This window comes from Necator americanus, chromosome III, assembly GCF_031761385.1.
Source record: "Necator americanus strain Aroian chromosome III, whole genome shotgun sequence".
NCBI classification, from domain to species: domain Eukaryota; kingdom Metazoa; phylum Nematoda; class Chromadorea; order Rhabditida; family Ancylostomatidae; genus Necator; species Necator americanus.
Window position 1 is genome coordinate 18,537,506 of NC_087373.1, and position 16,246 is coordinate 18,553,751.

At 41.6% G+C, this 16,246-nt stretch overlaps 1 protein-coding gene across 3 annotated transcripts; it reads left to right on the plus strand.

Annotated features, from left to right (window-relative positions):
* Nucleotides 1-185: 185 nt before the first annotated feature.
* On the plus strand, nucleotides 186-16,047 carry RB195_010034 (uncharacterized protein; the record flags this gene model as incomplete). 3 transcript variants are annotated; one of them, XM_064190847.1, is made up of 21 exons in its annotated part: nucleotides 186-190; nucleotides 3,367-3,466; nucleotides 3,517-3,613; nucleotides 3,675-3,769; nucleotides 6,682-6,763; nucleotides 8,974-9,122; nucleotides 9,193-9,344; nucleotides 10,576-10,686; nucleotides 10,805-10,891; nucleotides 11,002-11,153; nucleotides 11,243-11,294; nucleotides 11,356-11,473; nucleotides 11,552-11,662; nucleotides 11,773-11,916; nucleotides 12,273-12,434; nucleotides 12,543-12,625; nucleotides 14,611-14,705; nucleotides 14,767-14,863; nucleotides 15,467-15,572; nucleotides 15,757-15,866; nucleotides 15,921-16,047. In XM_064190847.1, 21 exons carry the CDS (start codon nucleotides 186-188, stop codon nucleotides 16,045-16,047), a joined length of 2,235 nt encoding a protein of 744 aa, XP_064048428.1. The 3 variants fall into 3 exon arrangements, with proteins under 3 accessions (XP_064048428.1, XP_064048429.1, XP_064048430.1); XM_064190845.1 differs by lacking the exons at nucleotides 11,243-11,294; nucleotides 11,356-11,473; nucleotides 11,552-11,662; ... (6 more) ...; nucleotides 15,757-15,866; nucleotides 15,921-16,047 and having other exon boundaries at nucleotides 11,002-11,066; nucleotides 11,125-11,198; XM_064190846.1 differs by lacking the exons at nucleotides 186-190; nucleotides 3,367-3,466; nucleotides 3,517-3,613; ... (5 more) ...; nucleotides 10,805-10,891; nucleotides 11,002-11,153 and having other exon boundaries at nucleotides 11,269-11,294.
* Between the last annotated feature and the right edge of the window lie 199 nt (nucleotides 16,048-16,246).

Genomic DNA, 16,246 nt, shown 5'->3' on the forward strand with positions numbered 1-16,246 from the left:
CCTTTCTACCAAGATGTTCAGAAACACTTCGCTATCGAATCAACATGATTTAACCACCACAAATTCATCTTTGTAACGCCCTTTTTGTAGTTTGCAGGTAATTTATCGAACGAACTTACCAAGTTCCTCCATAATCAAGTTTGAAAGTCTTTACTTCGAAGTCATCTATCAACATCAAGTCTGCAATGAAGTTAGTTAATTTGAAAATTAATCTCTTATGAGTGAGAGTAAGTCTTTCTGTGTTTCTGAAAGGTGCTGGCATGGGCCCCTTCTCTATCCTAACCGCTGCGCTCCACCGCAGCGTTTTGAACGCAACCGCTTACGCAACTACACCGTGCTTCATTATTCATGATTGTAGTATATGTTGGACGTCACGGCTTTAGATCAAAAGGTATGGATGAAGTGTTGTAGAGATGTAGATGTAGAGAATTTTGTCAACGAAATCTCGTTAAAAACTTTAATACGTCGGTTTCACGGGAGCATATGCCTGTGTAATAAATAAGTGAAAAATCATGGAAATTCTGGGTCGACCGGTCGTTCAAACCGTCATTCTACCGCTAATGTATATACAATCAATACAGAATGTGTTGATATTCTGGGTAGAGGGCTGGTAGGGTCTGCCTGATATAAAAATGGTGTTGAGAAGCTCTACGGAGCTCTTTTTTACTTTATTTATTCACACACCAATTTTGCACCATTTTTTGTAGTTTTTTTTTGTTTTTTTCTGTTTTCTTTTTCTTTAATCTTGGATGGTTACGATCGCATGGTTTCACCAAGTTCTTTTCTCGTTAGTTCTACCGCTTCTCCTACAATTATGCCAGCTCTAAGATTTTAGTTCGTGTTTTCTGTCCACTTTTTCGTTTAGTTGTGCTCGGCTAGGATTAGTCCATAGTTGTAACAAATTCGTATTCGTAATAAAATAAATAGTTAAGTTATAGAACAGTAGTCGTCACAACAACATAAAAGATTATCGTAACTAGAACAAATATTTCTATTTGCAAAATAACCCGTTCGACACCGAGTACACGTAGGAAGATCCCTCGTTAGACAACGATCAGCAGTGTGCTAGTGTTCTGTATTTGTTTCGAAGCATGGATTCTTTCCCTATCCTCTTCCAACTACAGCATCACTGCACAAATTTCTAGAGGAGTAGTCGTTTCAAAAAGACTTGTAACCGCAGTTGCGTGAACGGCTGCGCTCGAAACGGAGCAATGAAGCGCAGCGGTTAGGATCGAGAGGGACCCTTGCTTGCACCACTCATAGTTGCAGTTCGCAAGATTTTCATACTCCCATCTCGATCCCAACATCTACCTTCATTGCGCCGCTTCATGCGCAATAGCTTATGCAGCTTCATCGAGATTCATGTCGTTTTGGCCCGACTATATTTCTCCCAACTGCTGTAGTTGAGATAGAAAGGAAAAAGTGTCTGGCGTTAATCAATCCGCTTGGGGTGCGCAGCCACGTTCATTTCAATTCAGAATCGTTCGAGGTTCACGAAAGTATAACTGGCCTATTCAATGACTTGTGGGAGTTAGCCGATGTGCCGAGTCAGTGTTTTTATGTTCCCAGACAAGTCTGTTACCAATTTATCGCTTCGCTAGACCCGCTCCATAGTTGAGATATTGTTGAAGTTCTTGACTCTCCCAAATCCCCTATTTATAGTCTGATCAGAACGACGTGAAGAACTGTGCAATTCCGTAAGCACCTGCGCTCAAGCTGATGCGGGGAAGCTAGCAGTTGTGATCGAAGCGAGACCCTCGTTTGCTGCAATCGGACTGTAGAGGGCAATGGTCACCTTGAGCTCCATCGCGCTTCTTCAAGGGCAGCCGCCTCAACTGCAAAAGGTTTCGGAAGGTATCTGGTGTAATCGGGCCAAAACCTACTGATACCTACTGCAGTTGTGTAAGCGGCTGCACTCGAAGTTGATGCGGTGAAGTGTGGCGGTAATGATCGACGTGGACCCCTGCACCACCCATCACTATAAATTCAAACTGATTTTACTGCCAATGGAGTTGATGTGCTGGTAATTATTCTTGTGATCCGCTACCAACTTTCGTGACCTTGCAAAAAAGTTCTATATTATTAGATCAATTCCGGCATTCTTGCAAATTTTGGCCCACAGCAGTGCTCTCGGTAACCACTGCACTTCATCTTTTAACAACGGATTCGGTTTAGCTGAAGTGCTTACGTAGACGTACACAAAGGCGATGTTTACTTCCTACACATTTGGGCACTTTGAAGAACAAAGAAAAAAGACGTTTTCAAAATCGTACTTAAAGGCAGCATACCACGAATCTGACCTGGTGAGGTATCCGCGAGAAAAGCTAGAGAGGGGTTTATAGATTGCAAGATCGAGGAAGGTTCTGCTTATCTCTCCTTATTGTCGTAAGAAACGGCGTGGAAACCACTTTGGTTATTACTAGGTACGCCAGAACACTCCTCTATATCCACGTTTCGGTCCCTTTAGCAGCCTATTTATTGGTTTAACTTGAATAGGTGAGAAAACATCATCAATCTTCGACCAAGTGCACTTGGATGCAGCGCGTGCACAAGGGTAGCGCGTTGTAACTGAAATCTTAAAAAAAAAAAACATCGTCTTCCATGACGTTTCTATCGACGATCAAGGGGAGATGAGCGGACCACCTTTGATCCCGCAACCTACAACCTTAACTCCAGATTTTCCCGCGAGTTCCTTCACCGCGTCAGATTCGTGGTATGTAAAAGCACATTAATGTCTTCGTCAGTATCCTATCATCTCGATGTTTCAAACTGTACGTTTAAACCATTTGCTCCTTTACATTTTGCTAGAAAGAGTGCTGAACTTATTTACTCTTAAATAGATAGATAATACTTTGAATGGATTTTTAAATGGAAGAATTTGAATGAATGTTGCACTCGGCCCTTGCGCTGTCTACTGAGAAGTCTTTTTCATGTTCCTTGTGAAGGGAACGTAAGTAATACAGCATGGACAGAACAAGTGAGCAGATGGTGCCCAGTCCATTTGAGATGGAAATGAGGTGGAGAGAAATGAGAAAATGCTTCTAATCAAATCTACGCAAATTTTAATAATTAGGCGCTTTGCGAAATGTTGTTAACAATAACTTAACTTGTTGTTTAAATGCAAAGAACCTGGTAGTTGAGAAGTGCATTTTTTTGCGGGAATGGTTGAATGCCTTAGGGCGGTATTCTGCACTATTCGGAGTACAACTATGAGGAGTAAATACCCTTCCTACCCCATAACTTCCAGAGCCAAGAAAGGAACGAATACATCCACAGAAATACACTTGTATCTGCTCAGTTTGTTTCCTAATTTCTTCATGAATTTAGAGTTTTGAATCCAATGTTCGAAACTAGTAGTATTTGCAGAATAGACGTCGATGGACTGGAAGTTTACTTTCCTTATGATTATGTATATCCAGAGCAAGTCCTTTATATGCAGGAACTAAAGAAGGCCCTTGATGCCCAGGTAGGAAGTGTTCTTTTCATAAAATTCCGAAATATATTTTTTTTGTTAAGGGGCACTGCCTTCTGGAGATGCCTTCTGGCACAGGAAAAACTGTGTCCTTGCTTTCTTTGGTCGTAGCATACATGCGAAAATATTCAGATCGTCTTGGTACTTTTGATATGTTGTCGAAATTCGCAACAGTTTTTAGGAAATATTGTGCTCCTTTCAGATAAGTTAGTCTACTGTTCACGCACTATACCCGAGATTGAGAAATGTGTTGAGGAGTTACGGGAGCTGTACAAGTTTTACGAACGACAGTCCTCTGTAAGACGTTTATTCACTCTTGACTCCTTTTAGTTTGTTAAGAGCACAATTTTGCGAACAAGCTTTGTCAACCTTTTGCTAAATATGGGTAAAAGGTTTTGAACTTTTCATAAACGCATATTTGCGGTAATTTGAAATCGGTGCAGGTGCTGCGTCAGATTTTACTCTGGTTGGTTATCCACAGCATCATTATGTATAATAACGAGCTTAGTCCGTGTGTGTGTGTGTGTGTGTGTGTGTGTGTGTGTGTGTGTGTGTGTGTGTGTGTGTGTGTGTGTGTGTGTGTGTGTGTGTGTGTGTGTGTGTGTGTGTGTGTGTGTGTGTGTGTGTGTGTGTGTGTGTGTGTGTGTGTGTGTGTGTGTGTGTGTGTGTGTGTGTGTGTGTGTGTGTGTGTGTGTGTGTGTGTGTGTGTGTGTGTGTGTGTGTGTGTGTGTGTGTGTGTGTGTGTGTGTGTGTGTGTGTGTGTGTGTGTGTGTGTGTGTGTGTGTGTGTGTGTGTGTGTGTGTGTGTGTGTGTGTGTGTGTGTGTGTGTGTGTGTGTGTGTGTGTGTGTGTGTATGTGTGTGTGTGTGTGTATGTGTGTGTGTGTGTGTATGTGTGTGTGTGTGTGTGTGTGTGTGTGTGTGTGTGTGTGTGTGTGTGTATGTGTGTGTGTGTGTGTGTGTGTGTGTGTGTGTGTGTGTGTGTGTATGTGTGTGTGTGTGTGTGTGTGTGTGTGTGTGTGTGTGTGTGTGTGTGTGTGTGTGTGTGTGTGTGTGTGTGTGTGTGTGTGTGTGTGTGTGTGTGTGTGTGTGTGTGTGTGTGTGTGTGTGTGTGTGTATGTGTGTGTGTGTGTATGTGTGTGTGTGTGTGTGTGTGTGTGTATGTGTGTGTGTGTGTGTGTGTGTATGTGTGTTGTGTATGTGTATGTGTGTGTGTGTATGTGTATTGTGTATGTGTATGTGTGTGTGTGTGTGTATGTGTATGTGGTGTGTGTATGTGTATGTGTATGTGTATGTGTATGTGTTGTGTTGTGTTGTGTATGTGTGTGTGTGTGTGTGTGTGTGTGTGTGTGTGTGTGTGTGTGTGTGTGTGTGTGTGTGTGTGTGTGTGTGTGTGTGTGTGTGTGTGTGTGTGTGTGTGCGCGCCACGAAATTCGAAAAAGGAGGTGCGACAGGTCCACCGGCGTCGAAATAGTGCGCAATAACTTCGTGTGCATGACGCAAAATATAGATGGTTGCAGCCATTTCATAGCCGTGGCCACTGTATCGCTTTGCTTTACACCCTATATGACTCCTCCGTGTGTTCATTTCCTTCTTCGTTCGCCTCAAGTTGGTAGCATGCCGCTCTCAGAAAGTGGAAACACGCATGCAAACGGGTGCTTAAATAGCAGCAAGATGTTTATGTGATTTGACATGGAACGTTATCTTTATCAGTAGGATGATGTGTTTCAAGTCGTTTTATGCCAAAACACCATTTTTTGATAACTGTTTGGTGAAAACAGGAGGAATACCCATATTTCGCGTGATACTTTTAAATTTTGTCTTTAATATATTGATAAGGAGTGTTTGAAGCTGGACTTCGAATGTACTCCAAATGTAGAACTGACGCGTTTAGAAAGAAGACTATGAAATATTTCGCTTATAGTTATAATATAAAAAAAGAAAGATTTTTGGAGTCCAATTTCATGGAACTAATAACACTAATATTAATTTTCGTTGGTTATTAGTGAAGGCGAGCGAAGCAAACAACACAGAAAATCTGAAGTCCGGCTTTAGCCGGACGCTCAGACTGGTATATAATAACGGGTTTATTCTGTCACGTGTGCGTGTGTCAGTCACGAAATTCAAAAAGGGGGGTGCGACTGGTCCACGGGCGTCAGATACCTATAGAAGTGGGTGCGACGGGTCCACGGGCGTCAGATACCCATAGAAGGGGTGCGGCGTGTCCAACGGCGTCAGATATCCATAACATGGGGTGCGACGGATCCATCGGCGTCGGATTGGTGCGCCGGCGCCAGATACCTATGGAAGGGGGTGTGACGCGTCCACGGGCGTCAGATACCTATAGAAACGGGTGCGACGGGTCCACGGGCGTCAGATACCCATAGAAAGGGGTGCGATGGGTCCAACGGCGTCAGATTTGTGCGCCGGCGCCAGATTTCTATAATATGGGGTGCGACGGATCCACCGGCGTCGCTGGACCCGGTCATTGGTGCGCAATACCTTAGTGTGCATGACGTCAAAGATAAATGGTTGCAGCAGTTTCATAGCCGTGAACACTGGGCGCTTTGCTCTTCACCTTTATGACTCCTCTGCGTGCCTATTTCCTTCTTCGCTCGCCTCAACTTTGTAACATGCCGTTCTCAGAAAGTGGAAACAGGCATGCATCATTCTGTGATAACTATTGGGGGAAATCAAGAGGAATTCCCATACTTCGAGTAATGCTTTCAAATAGTATCTTTATTATTCTGTCATCGAAGGAGTGTTTGCAGCTGATGGTCGAATATTCTCCATATGTAAAATTGACGCGTTTAGAAGGAAAACTCCGTAATCTTTCGCCTTAATTTATAGTATAAAGAAGAGAAGGAGAGCGTTGTTAAAAAAACACAAATTTAATTTTACAGAAAACACCACTACTATTAACTTTGATCAGTGAAGGGGAGCGAAGCTAAAATCACCGAAAGTCTGAAGTCCGGCTTTAGCCGGACATTCAGACTGGTCTTTTCTATAACAGTGTTCTGTCGCTTGAAACGGCCTTCTTACATTTTCGATTTCTTGGATGGACCGTTGATTTCTTTAAAATCCAGATTTCTAACTCTAAAAAGTCATACTTACACTCAGCCAAATACATTTCTTCATTTCTGTCTTTCTTTTTAGTTGAATTCGATGCTGACGATCTTAATTACTGAGTTCTCATCACATTTTCTTAAAGGGTGCCCCACCAATGCTCGCTGTTGCAATGTCAGCGAGGAAGAATCTGTGCATCAACGACTCAGTATGGCAGCTTAGACAAGGTTGGTTATTTTGGGCTACTTGAATATTTGTCATAATCGTCTATTAAAAGTGTGTTTTACCCGATTTTCTTTGTCACCGCAGTCATATGTTGGGATACGGTAGCTGACAGTTCGTCTTTGAATTCTGCCGTAAATCCAAAGTCAGCGTTCGTGGAAGTTTTAAATGTTGGCTCTGTCCAGTAATATTATGTGGTTTCGAATGTAGTTTGCAGGTACCACTGGAAACCTTGAGGAACACACCACGTTTCAAGCAATGTGAATTAGGGATCATATTATCCGAAACGACCGAGTAATGAAATCTGTTTTACGTGTTCCACTGCCTCACATCCATGTGTTTAAGGAGTTGCCCTTGTCCCGTAAGCCTCATCATGTCGTTTTGCCGTAAAATCTGCAATTGCTGGTATCACAGAGAACCCTGCAATGAATTTTTCGAACATTGCCGTTAAAGACAACCTAATAAGCGAAAACTTGTGCATAGCATTCAGGGGAGGGATCTTCGTGCATCAAAGACATCCATGCATCCAAATTCAATGGCCCAACTTGATACGGAAGGCTTGGATCGCAATTTGCACCCAATACTTTTTCCTTTCTTTGTAGAACCAATGGCAGTTCAGACTTCGAAGAATGGTTTCTGTGCATGTCACTACGTTGACTCGTTGATACTTATCTTGGCCAAGAGATCATAGTGCGTCCATAACAATCGCACTTTTTGCTTGACACCTTCTTCAGTCAAAAACGCATTGCTCTTGTTTGGATAAAAGTAAGTAGCGACCTTTAGACATTTTGGATGCGTATAAATAGAGTTGCGGTTGCGATTTTCGAGCATGCTCCGATCATGCCTCGGCAGAGTAGTAGCGATGGTGCGTATCGTAGAGGTTCACTTTTGTTGCTACCCAAAAACCTGACTCTGATTACCTACCGCTTATCATTCGTTGCATCGCCGGCTAGGATACAATTCACGAGCTATAAAATTGTTTTGGAGAATCAGACACATCCACTGGAATTTTGTGATGTGAGGTGGACTTGTAACCGTACAAGAAGCAAGAGAAATCCTCACGTGAAATTTGAGGTAAGTCCAAATTACGTATATAAAGATTCTCATTGGAGACAGAGAACACTACAGCTTTCGAAAGTAATGGAAATGAAGATTATCGTTAGCCTATAAGTCCCAAGCTTTTTTGCAGGCTAATTTACTTCCGAACAGAGGGACCTTCTGTATTTTTAGTCTCTTGGATGAAAAAGAGTTTATTTGATAAGACTTTCTGAATATGAGATCTAGACAAAACTCGTTACCGTTCTCTTATAAGAACACTACACAAAATGACATGCACTCTTAACTACTATGTTCTTCAGTTTATTCGGTAGTTTCTTCAACTTACATCATTCTTCTTTACATATTCTCTTATAAGTGTGTAGCTCTTTGCGTCTCTATGGCCAGAAAAGCATCTTAGCTGTCTGCCTCTCCATGGACGACTCGAGCGTGGCTTCGCTTCTTATGTTCCTGTATCTCCCGGGATATCCACTGGACACGTAATTTCTTGGAAGCATTCGCGAAAACTCCACCTGGACCCTCTTTACCGTTCCCCAAGCATTTTGCAGGCCCCCAAAATTGCGTTTTATTCGTTTTTATGTCCTAGCAGTCTTTTTTCAGCTCGACTATTTAGCTGTCTTATGCTTGTGTTGGGCCATTTTTCATCCGCTACTAAAGACATCTAGGTGTTTTCTATAATTAAAGGTCGAGCTGTAAGTTTCTATGCCATGTCAGATTGGTTTATTCTTCTGAACAGTGTAATTCTGTTGCACTTACCAGTAAAATTAAGGGCAGTATTCTGCATTAAATCTTGCATTATGAAATGAATCGTTTCTGGACAAAAGGAACTATCTTCAATGCCTTTCCTCGATAAAGAATTTGGCTGAGTCCTGACCTAGAAACGACTAAGAGTTACTAGGGTCAAAGAAACGAACGGCAGTTTTGATAATGTCATGTGGAAATGCACTTGTACAATGCATGAAGAACTGTGTGTGAAAACTTCTAGTTCGATTTGAAAGTAAAATTCAGAAAGAAACTTCATGGAATACGTTTAGTACTAACTAGTCAATAGTGGTTCATAACAATTTGATGTGCCCTCTGCTCCACTCTACATGCGACCACTTTTGGGTTCCAACAGTTGCTTTGTGATACATATTTTGAAAAAACTTCAATCTTTTAGGTTCGGCGGTGGATGGTGCATGTCAGCGGCTCACAGCAAGTTTTGTGCGTGCTAAGCGTCAAGTTGATCCCTCTATTCCATCTTGTTCATTTTTCGAAAACTTCACTGCACAGCAGCATTTCTCTCTTCCGAGCGGAGTTTGGAATCTTGTTAGTTTTTAAATTAAAAAAAATCCTTTGACTCTGTTCTACAGTTGATGAAATGTGCACGCGTTTCTAGACTGATCTTAAACAACTTGGGCGCGAGCGCGGCCTATGCCCATATTTTGTAGCACGGGAAGCTATTAGAAGTGCGTCTATTGTGGTTTATTCCTACCACTATATCCTGGATCCAAAAATCGCCGAATTGGTCTCGAAAGATTTCAGTCGAAGGTGTTATTCCATGGCTCTTATTTTTATTTTTGATTGATTCCTTATAGAAGAGCTGTTCGTGCTCTCATTCTCCATCTTCCCTGCAAACTTGCTAGAAGACAAATTCTTAATCAGAGATGTGAGGTAGTGATGTACATCACTCTGAAATTCTTTGCTGCAGAGATACCTATCATCAGTATCAGCCATCTTCTCGTTGCTCGTCGAATTGCCCGAGAGGATGCCAGTGATTCTTTTTTCCAGTCGTGTGCGAGAGCTGTTCGGCGTTTTTTTTCTCTTTTAACAATCGCATGGAGTATTTCTTCGAAGGTTTTTGCAAAGAAATCTATAGGTTGGTGGTCTCCATGTTGTGTTTTATACTTCGCGTATCATATTTGCAGACGGGCGCCCATCGAGGATTTTCGTTCAAACGCATCAGCTACTGCTCATCTTATTTTACTTTTCTTGGCTAATGCGACAACCTTCTTGTTCTTTCACCGGTGAGGTGGGATAGAAGTCCGAGTCTTATCTTTCATTTGCATGTAACGAAACACTTTTAACTTCACTCTCTCGATGAAACGTTCATCAACGGAAGATTACTGAGGGGTAGTTGATTTTACAGAGGTAAGCTCTGTAAAATCGTATCGGGTGCTCTTATATGTTCCCTAAACTGCTCGTTCCCATCTCTTTAGCTCTGTCGAGTTGTCCGTCATATTTTTTCGACAACCTTGATAAAGTTGGTCAAATCATTGGCACACATTTCTGAACCTTAGAACGTATGGTCCAATTTGTGTTTCATAAACATAGTTTTTTCTGTCTTCAGTTACGTGCCGAGCTTTGCACACATTTCGTCGAAATCGCCCCGTTTTCTTTCTTCTCGGCTGATACTTGTTGTTGTGAAAGCGATATCAATAGCAGAACGAATAATGTAATTGATATTTAGCCATCAACTTCGTCATAATCTCTTCCGTTCCAGCAGTCGAAATGGGTTCAGCGAAATCGCGCTTTCTAGCTCTGGTGTACCAGGAGCTCTAGAGCAAGTATACTCGTTCTTGTTACTGTTTATGCACCACCACCTTATACGAAATTTTACAATTCGTGTTGCTAGTGTTTATGAATCCTGCTCTTGTTTATTCCTTGATTGCACTATTTTGGAGCCATATATCACTATACTGTCTGTTAATCCTGCAGGAAGAAAGGAGCATGAGAGCTTGTCTTGTATCTTTGCTGATGAAGTGCGTCCGTTTTATTTTAGGTCCTGTGTTGTTTTCGACGAAGCGCATAACATAGATAATGTTTGTATTGAATCTATGTCGATAACTATCTCGCAAAAGCAAACCGAAAAAGCTGTGCAGGAACTCGCTACGTACGTTTATGCTCAAATAAAGTCCGTAGTTTTTTCTTTGTTGTCTTTATTTTTACATGGTCGGCCCATGAGGAAGCATGGAAGCATCGACTTTTGCCATCTTTGCTCTCCCTTCTAGGTTAGACTCCGCAGTGCAACGAATGAACTCTGGAAATTCGGAGAGGCTGCGAAATGAGTATGAGAAGCTGGTAGAAGGATTGAGAAGGTCATATTTTCTAACTACACCTTTTACAAATATTTGAACGAAGATAGGAGGATTCCTTCCGAGTGTGTTATTGTTTCCTTTAAATAATTCATAATTTCTCTCTATCGCAGATCAGAACAAGAGAGAGCAAACGACGAGCGGTTGGCGAATCCTGTTTTACCAGATGCAATCCTACGTGAGGCAGTTCCAGGATCAATCCGTACTGCTCAACATTTTATGTTGTTCATGAAAAGGATTGTTGAATACGTGCGTCATCGGATGCGTACTTCTCAAGTTGGCACGTTGTTTTTTCATACAAATTCTTTGAAATCTAATTTCGACCTGTTTATGTTGTTCTCGAAAGTCCTGCAGCGTTCGTAAAGGATATTCAAGATAGGATGTACGTCGATCGGAAGCCTTTACGGTAATTTATAGACTACTCTTTCAATAATGTGCAGTGACGACAAATTTGTTATTTTTCAAAGATTCTGTGCGGAACGACTGGACAATCTAACACGAACCCTTGAGTTAGCAGATGTGTCAGATTTTCGTTGTTTGACTCAGATAGCAATTCTTGCTACTCTTGTCAGCACATATTCCAAGGTCTTTACCAATTTCTCTTCCGAATGAATGTTGGTCATTTTTGCTTCACTTCTATCGCGGCTATAACTATTAGTTGAGGGATTTTCTATAATAATTGAACCGAGCGAACCCAGTCAACCTGCACAACTTACTCTCTCGTGTATGGATGCCTCGATTGCAATCCGGCCAGTTATGGAACGCTTCCAAACGGTACCGCGTACAATTATACTCTCTAAATTGTATACGTAAGAAGGAGTATCTAATTAGTATAATTTACGATAATACTGCTTCAGATGAGAGCTTCATACTCATTTCTTTAGGTGGTGATCACGTCGGGAACCTTGTCACCATTGGAGATGTACCCAAAGATTTTGGACTTTGATCCTTCAGTCATGGCGAGTCTCACGATGACTCTAGCACGTCCTTGCCTAAGCCCACTAGTTGTAGCGAGGGGTAATGATCAGGTTAGAGTTCCTTTTGTGTACTTTATCGCTATCAAGCAGGTATTTTTCAATAAATCATAGTGCAAGAAACCAAGAAGGAAGGAGCGCGTTCTTCTCCACCGAGAACAAGTTTGAAAACTAGAGCAAACTTGTTAGATATTTGTATTTGTCATTTTTGGTCTTTTTTCTTTTAAAATTTGCTTACGACAGTTGGCCCGTTTGTAGTTCTTTTTCCGATTCTTCAAGTGCCACATTTTTTTTTTAGCTTGCGCCGTTCTTTTTTTGTCGTTTCTAGTTTCCAGGTTTATTTACTTGGAAACACGTATGGTGCTTTTTTTTTCGGTAATTCCTCACAGGTGTTAAGTTCTTTTTTCTAGGTCGCAATGACTTCTCGCTTTGAGCAAAGAAGCGACGTTGCCGTCATCAGAAATTACGGCAATCTTGTTTTGGAAATGGCCTCAGTGGTTCCTGACGGAATGGTTGTTTTTTTCACCAGCTATGTCTATATGGAGTCTGTCATTGCTGTCTGGTACGAGCAGGTATGCAAAAGATGCACCGAATCACCACACTCTATTGACATTATGTTCTGTTTTGATAACTTGTCATTCCGCCTTCATATCCATGATTCATTAATCCATAGTTTTTAGCACGTGATTGATGAGCTGATGAAGTCGAAACTCCTATTCATTGAGACGAACGATGCGCTCGAGACGTCTGTGGCCCTGGAAAAGTAAGATCACTTGGAGAAGATCACCTTCGACACAATGTTAATACATTGTATCACAGTTGTGCAACATTCAACAACGACATTTCATTTTGATAAGGAGATGTTCATCCAGACCTTGATTTTTCTGCTTTAATCATAATCGGTTGACTATGAAAATCTGGGAACCAGTTACCGTCGGAAATCACTTTGTGGACGTCTACTCCATTTTTAAGAGTTTGGATGAGTCTTTTGTTTCGTAATCCTACATCTCTTTTGGAAAATTTATGAAGAATATTCATCATGAGCGAACCTAAAAGGATAAAAGATAAAGTGCGCGGCGGCAATCAATCCCTATAGGTATGCACCTACGCATTCGACTTCAAATCAGACCTCGTTTTAGGTTTACGAACACGCGAGCAGCTTTACAATTACTTGCGGGGAAGAGTCGATGTGCCAAGTCAGTGTTTTTTTTCTCAGGGAAGTCCGCCATCAATTTATCGACTGGTGAGGGAAGATCTTGGTTGCCACTAAGGGGGTTTCAAACCATCGAATCGTGCTGTCGCAATTCAAGCTTTTATTGACTGCGCCGTGATTGCATCAGTGACGATGGCTTTAATTTCATTTTTTTTTCGAGTGAATGATTGTCATTTTTGTGGATCGGTACTGATCTGAGCTTTTCCAAGCTGAGATAGTTCTTTTTGTTGCTTTCAAATCAATTCTCTCCAACTTGCATGTTTTACTTGCTTGGAATGAAAACGAGCCAGAACACTTCAAATTCTGGATACTTGGAACTGAGGCTTGGAAAGTCCTTCGAAAAGCAAGACAGTTTTCTTCTCCAGAATGGAGATACGGTCTTGTAAATAGACATTTGACTTTTTAGATATATTTGAAACTATAAAGGATAAAGTCATCAGTTTTACTGCAATGCGTAATCGTTGAAGTTTTGGAACGCGAGTTGGCTTATACAATGACTTGCGAGGGCCATCATCAAGTCAGTGTTTTCATCCTCCCAGCCAGGTCTGGAACCAATTTATCGACCCTGGAGGAATGAAAGGCTTGATTTGGACTATTTTTACTACTACTAAGACGGTTTCGAACCATCGACCGGGCGGCCTCTAACCGACTGCCACGCCCGCCTATTAGATATATTTAGTTTCAACTAATTCTCCTACTGAACTTCACACTTCATTCCTCATTTTCCCCTTTTGGACGTAGTGTCTTCCCTAGTTGGGACATGAAATTAGTCTGCTATCGCACTCTAATACAGTTGAATCTATTTGTTTCCTGACAATATTACGATGTGCAGTAGCAGCAGTTATGAGAATATTAAACAGATTCTCAGGATTTTGTTGGGGATTTGATTTCTCGCTATATACGGACATGTGCAGTCGGTAAGCTCGCTGTTACTGTTTGATGTACCAAGCTTTTCGTCCTCGTGGAGTCGACAAACTGGTGCCAGACTTGTCTGGGAGGACAAAAAACACTTTGACACATCGGCGCGCCCCACAAATCATTGCAAGGCTGCACACGCGTTCGCAAACTTCAAACGATTCTGAATTAAAGTCGAACGCGTAGGCGCCTCCGCATAGTGGTTGATCAGCAACGCGCTTTCACTTACACTTTCACTTACCTCAAATCCACTGTTGACTAGTTCTTTGAGTCTCAGCCCCCAAATCCTGTTCACGGGAAACTAACTCTAACTCTGTAACTCTCCCAGAAAGGCGGACCACTTTGATAGACAGTTATGGTGCATTTATCAATGGATGATCATCAGTGTATGACTGAGAAACTACTAAGTTGTAAAGGGTATGTCCTGTAAAAAAATGGGGGAGTTCTTTATCCAGGCACAACGGATAGAAGGATTTCCGTCTTCATTTGGTTTGTGAAGATTACAACATTTTTATTTTCTCAAAAGGACTTTAAAAAAATGAGTGGAAAAAGTGAAACGAGAGTGAGTTTCCGTTCTACACATTTTTAATATGAGTCTTTAGTCGACATTGTTCATTCAGGTATGTTGACGCATGTGACAGTGGTCGAGGTGCGTGTCTTTTCTCCGTTGCTCGAGGAAAAGTGTCAGAAGGAATCGATTTTAGTCATCATCTAGGTAGTGAGAACAGCTTTTCTCGACGATTTTTCGTTTGTTTGTTGTTTATCTTCCACCCTAGGTCGTTGTGTCATAATGCTGGGGATTCCCTATGTGTACACGGAGAGCCGTATCCTACGAGCAAGGCTTGAGTATCTTCGAGACCAGTTTGGCATTAAGTATGTCCAGCTTCCTTAGTTCATCTTTTTTGTTCCTCCTGATAATATTTAGCGTAGTTCTAACAATCAGCTGAGCTCAGAACTGTCACAATTTCAAATTCGTCGTTTTCCTGGAAATAGTTAACTTAATATCTCAATTCTACTTCATAGATGTGACCTCTTCAAGCAAATTAAGTATGCGAGTGGGGGGAAGGGTTTTCCTGCATGGCTTTCCATATAATATGGTGTTTGTGTTAACTACATATATACATAACAGACCGAAGAAGAACAGAATCCCTATCTTTTTTATCTGAATCATTTAAAGAAGAGCTGTAGTCCACATGTCTTTTTTTTTGCTGGGAAACGGGTATCTTCCTTGTACTTTTCTATTGAATAGTGTTGATCGATGTAAAAATATGAGGTGCCTTACCGTAGCTACTCGCTATGAACCAACACTGGTTCTGTCTTGTCTGTCTCTGTCTTGTTCTTGTCGACCAAAGTTAGACTGCTAGAGTATTTTTTCCATATGGCTGGTGACATTCCGTGTGCTGACCCAGTAACATATTTTCTTATTTTGTTGCTTTGTAGAGAAAAGTTGAATGGACACTAATTAAGACGTGTTAGGGAAAATGACTTCCTCACTTTCGACGCAATGCGGCATACGGCTCAATGTATGGGGCGAGCTCTGCGTGGAAAAACAGACTATGGACTTATGATTTTTGCAGATAAGGTATGATGATTTCTACGATGCATTTCATTATCGAGGCAGGCCCTAGTTCCAACAGATTAGTTTGAAATATAACTTGTAAAATATTGTTTCTGCATTGACTTGGTCAAAAGTGGCAGTGATCGCTGTATTGATCGTCCCATCCCGTCTTTAGTAGCAAGAAAAGTCATACTGTTCGTCGTTTCAGAGGTTTTCACGGCAGGATAAACGCGGCAAACTACCACGCTGGATGCAAGAATACCTTGAGCCTGCGTCCACCAACCTGAGCATAGACGAAGCTGTGCAGCTGGCGCGAAGGTGGGTGCTTTTCCGGAGACATTTGAATTATAAGCTAGAGATTTTCTTCTGCAGATGGTTGACACTGATGGCTCAGCCGTTCACCAAATCCGACCAGTTGGGAATATCTTTGCTCACATCGGACATGCTTTCTGCGAAGGCGATGAAAAAGTTCGAGCGCGTTGTGGAACATGTTGATTAATGACATGTGTACTGATCCTGGCATTCGTACTTTACTTGAGTTTGGATTTTTATGTGTTAAACGTTTCATGGCGATTTTTTTCGCTTGATTGATAGTTGGTGCGAGACATTAATATTGTATGCCCAAATAAGTTTTGTTGCGGTAGCTTAATCAAGAAGCTGCAGCAGAAGCTAAGTGTAGTATAAAACGAGAGTTTCAT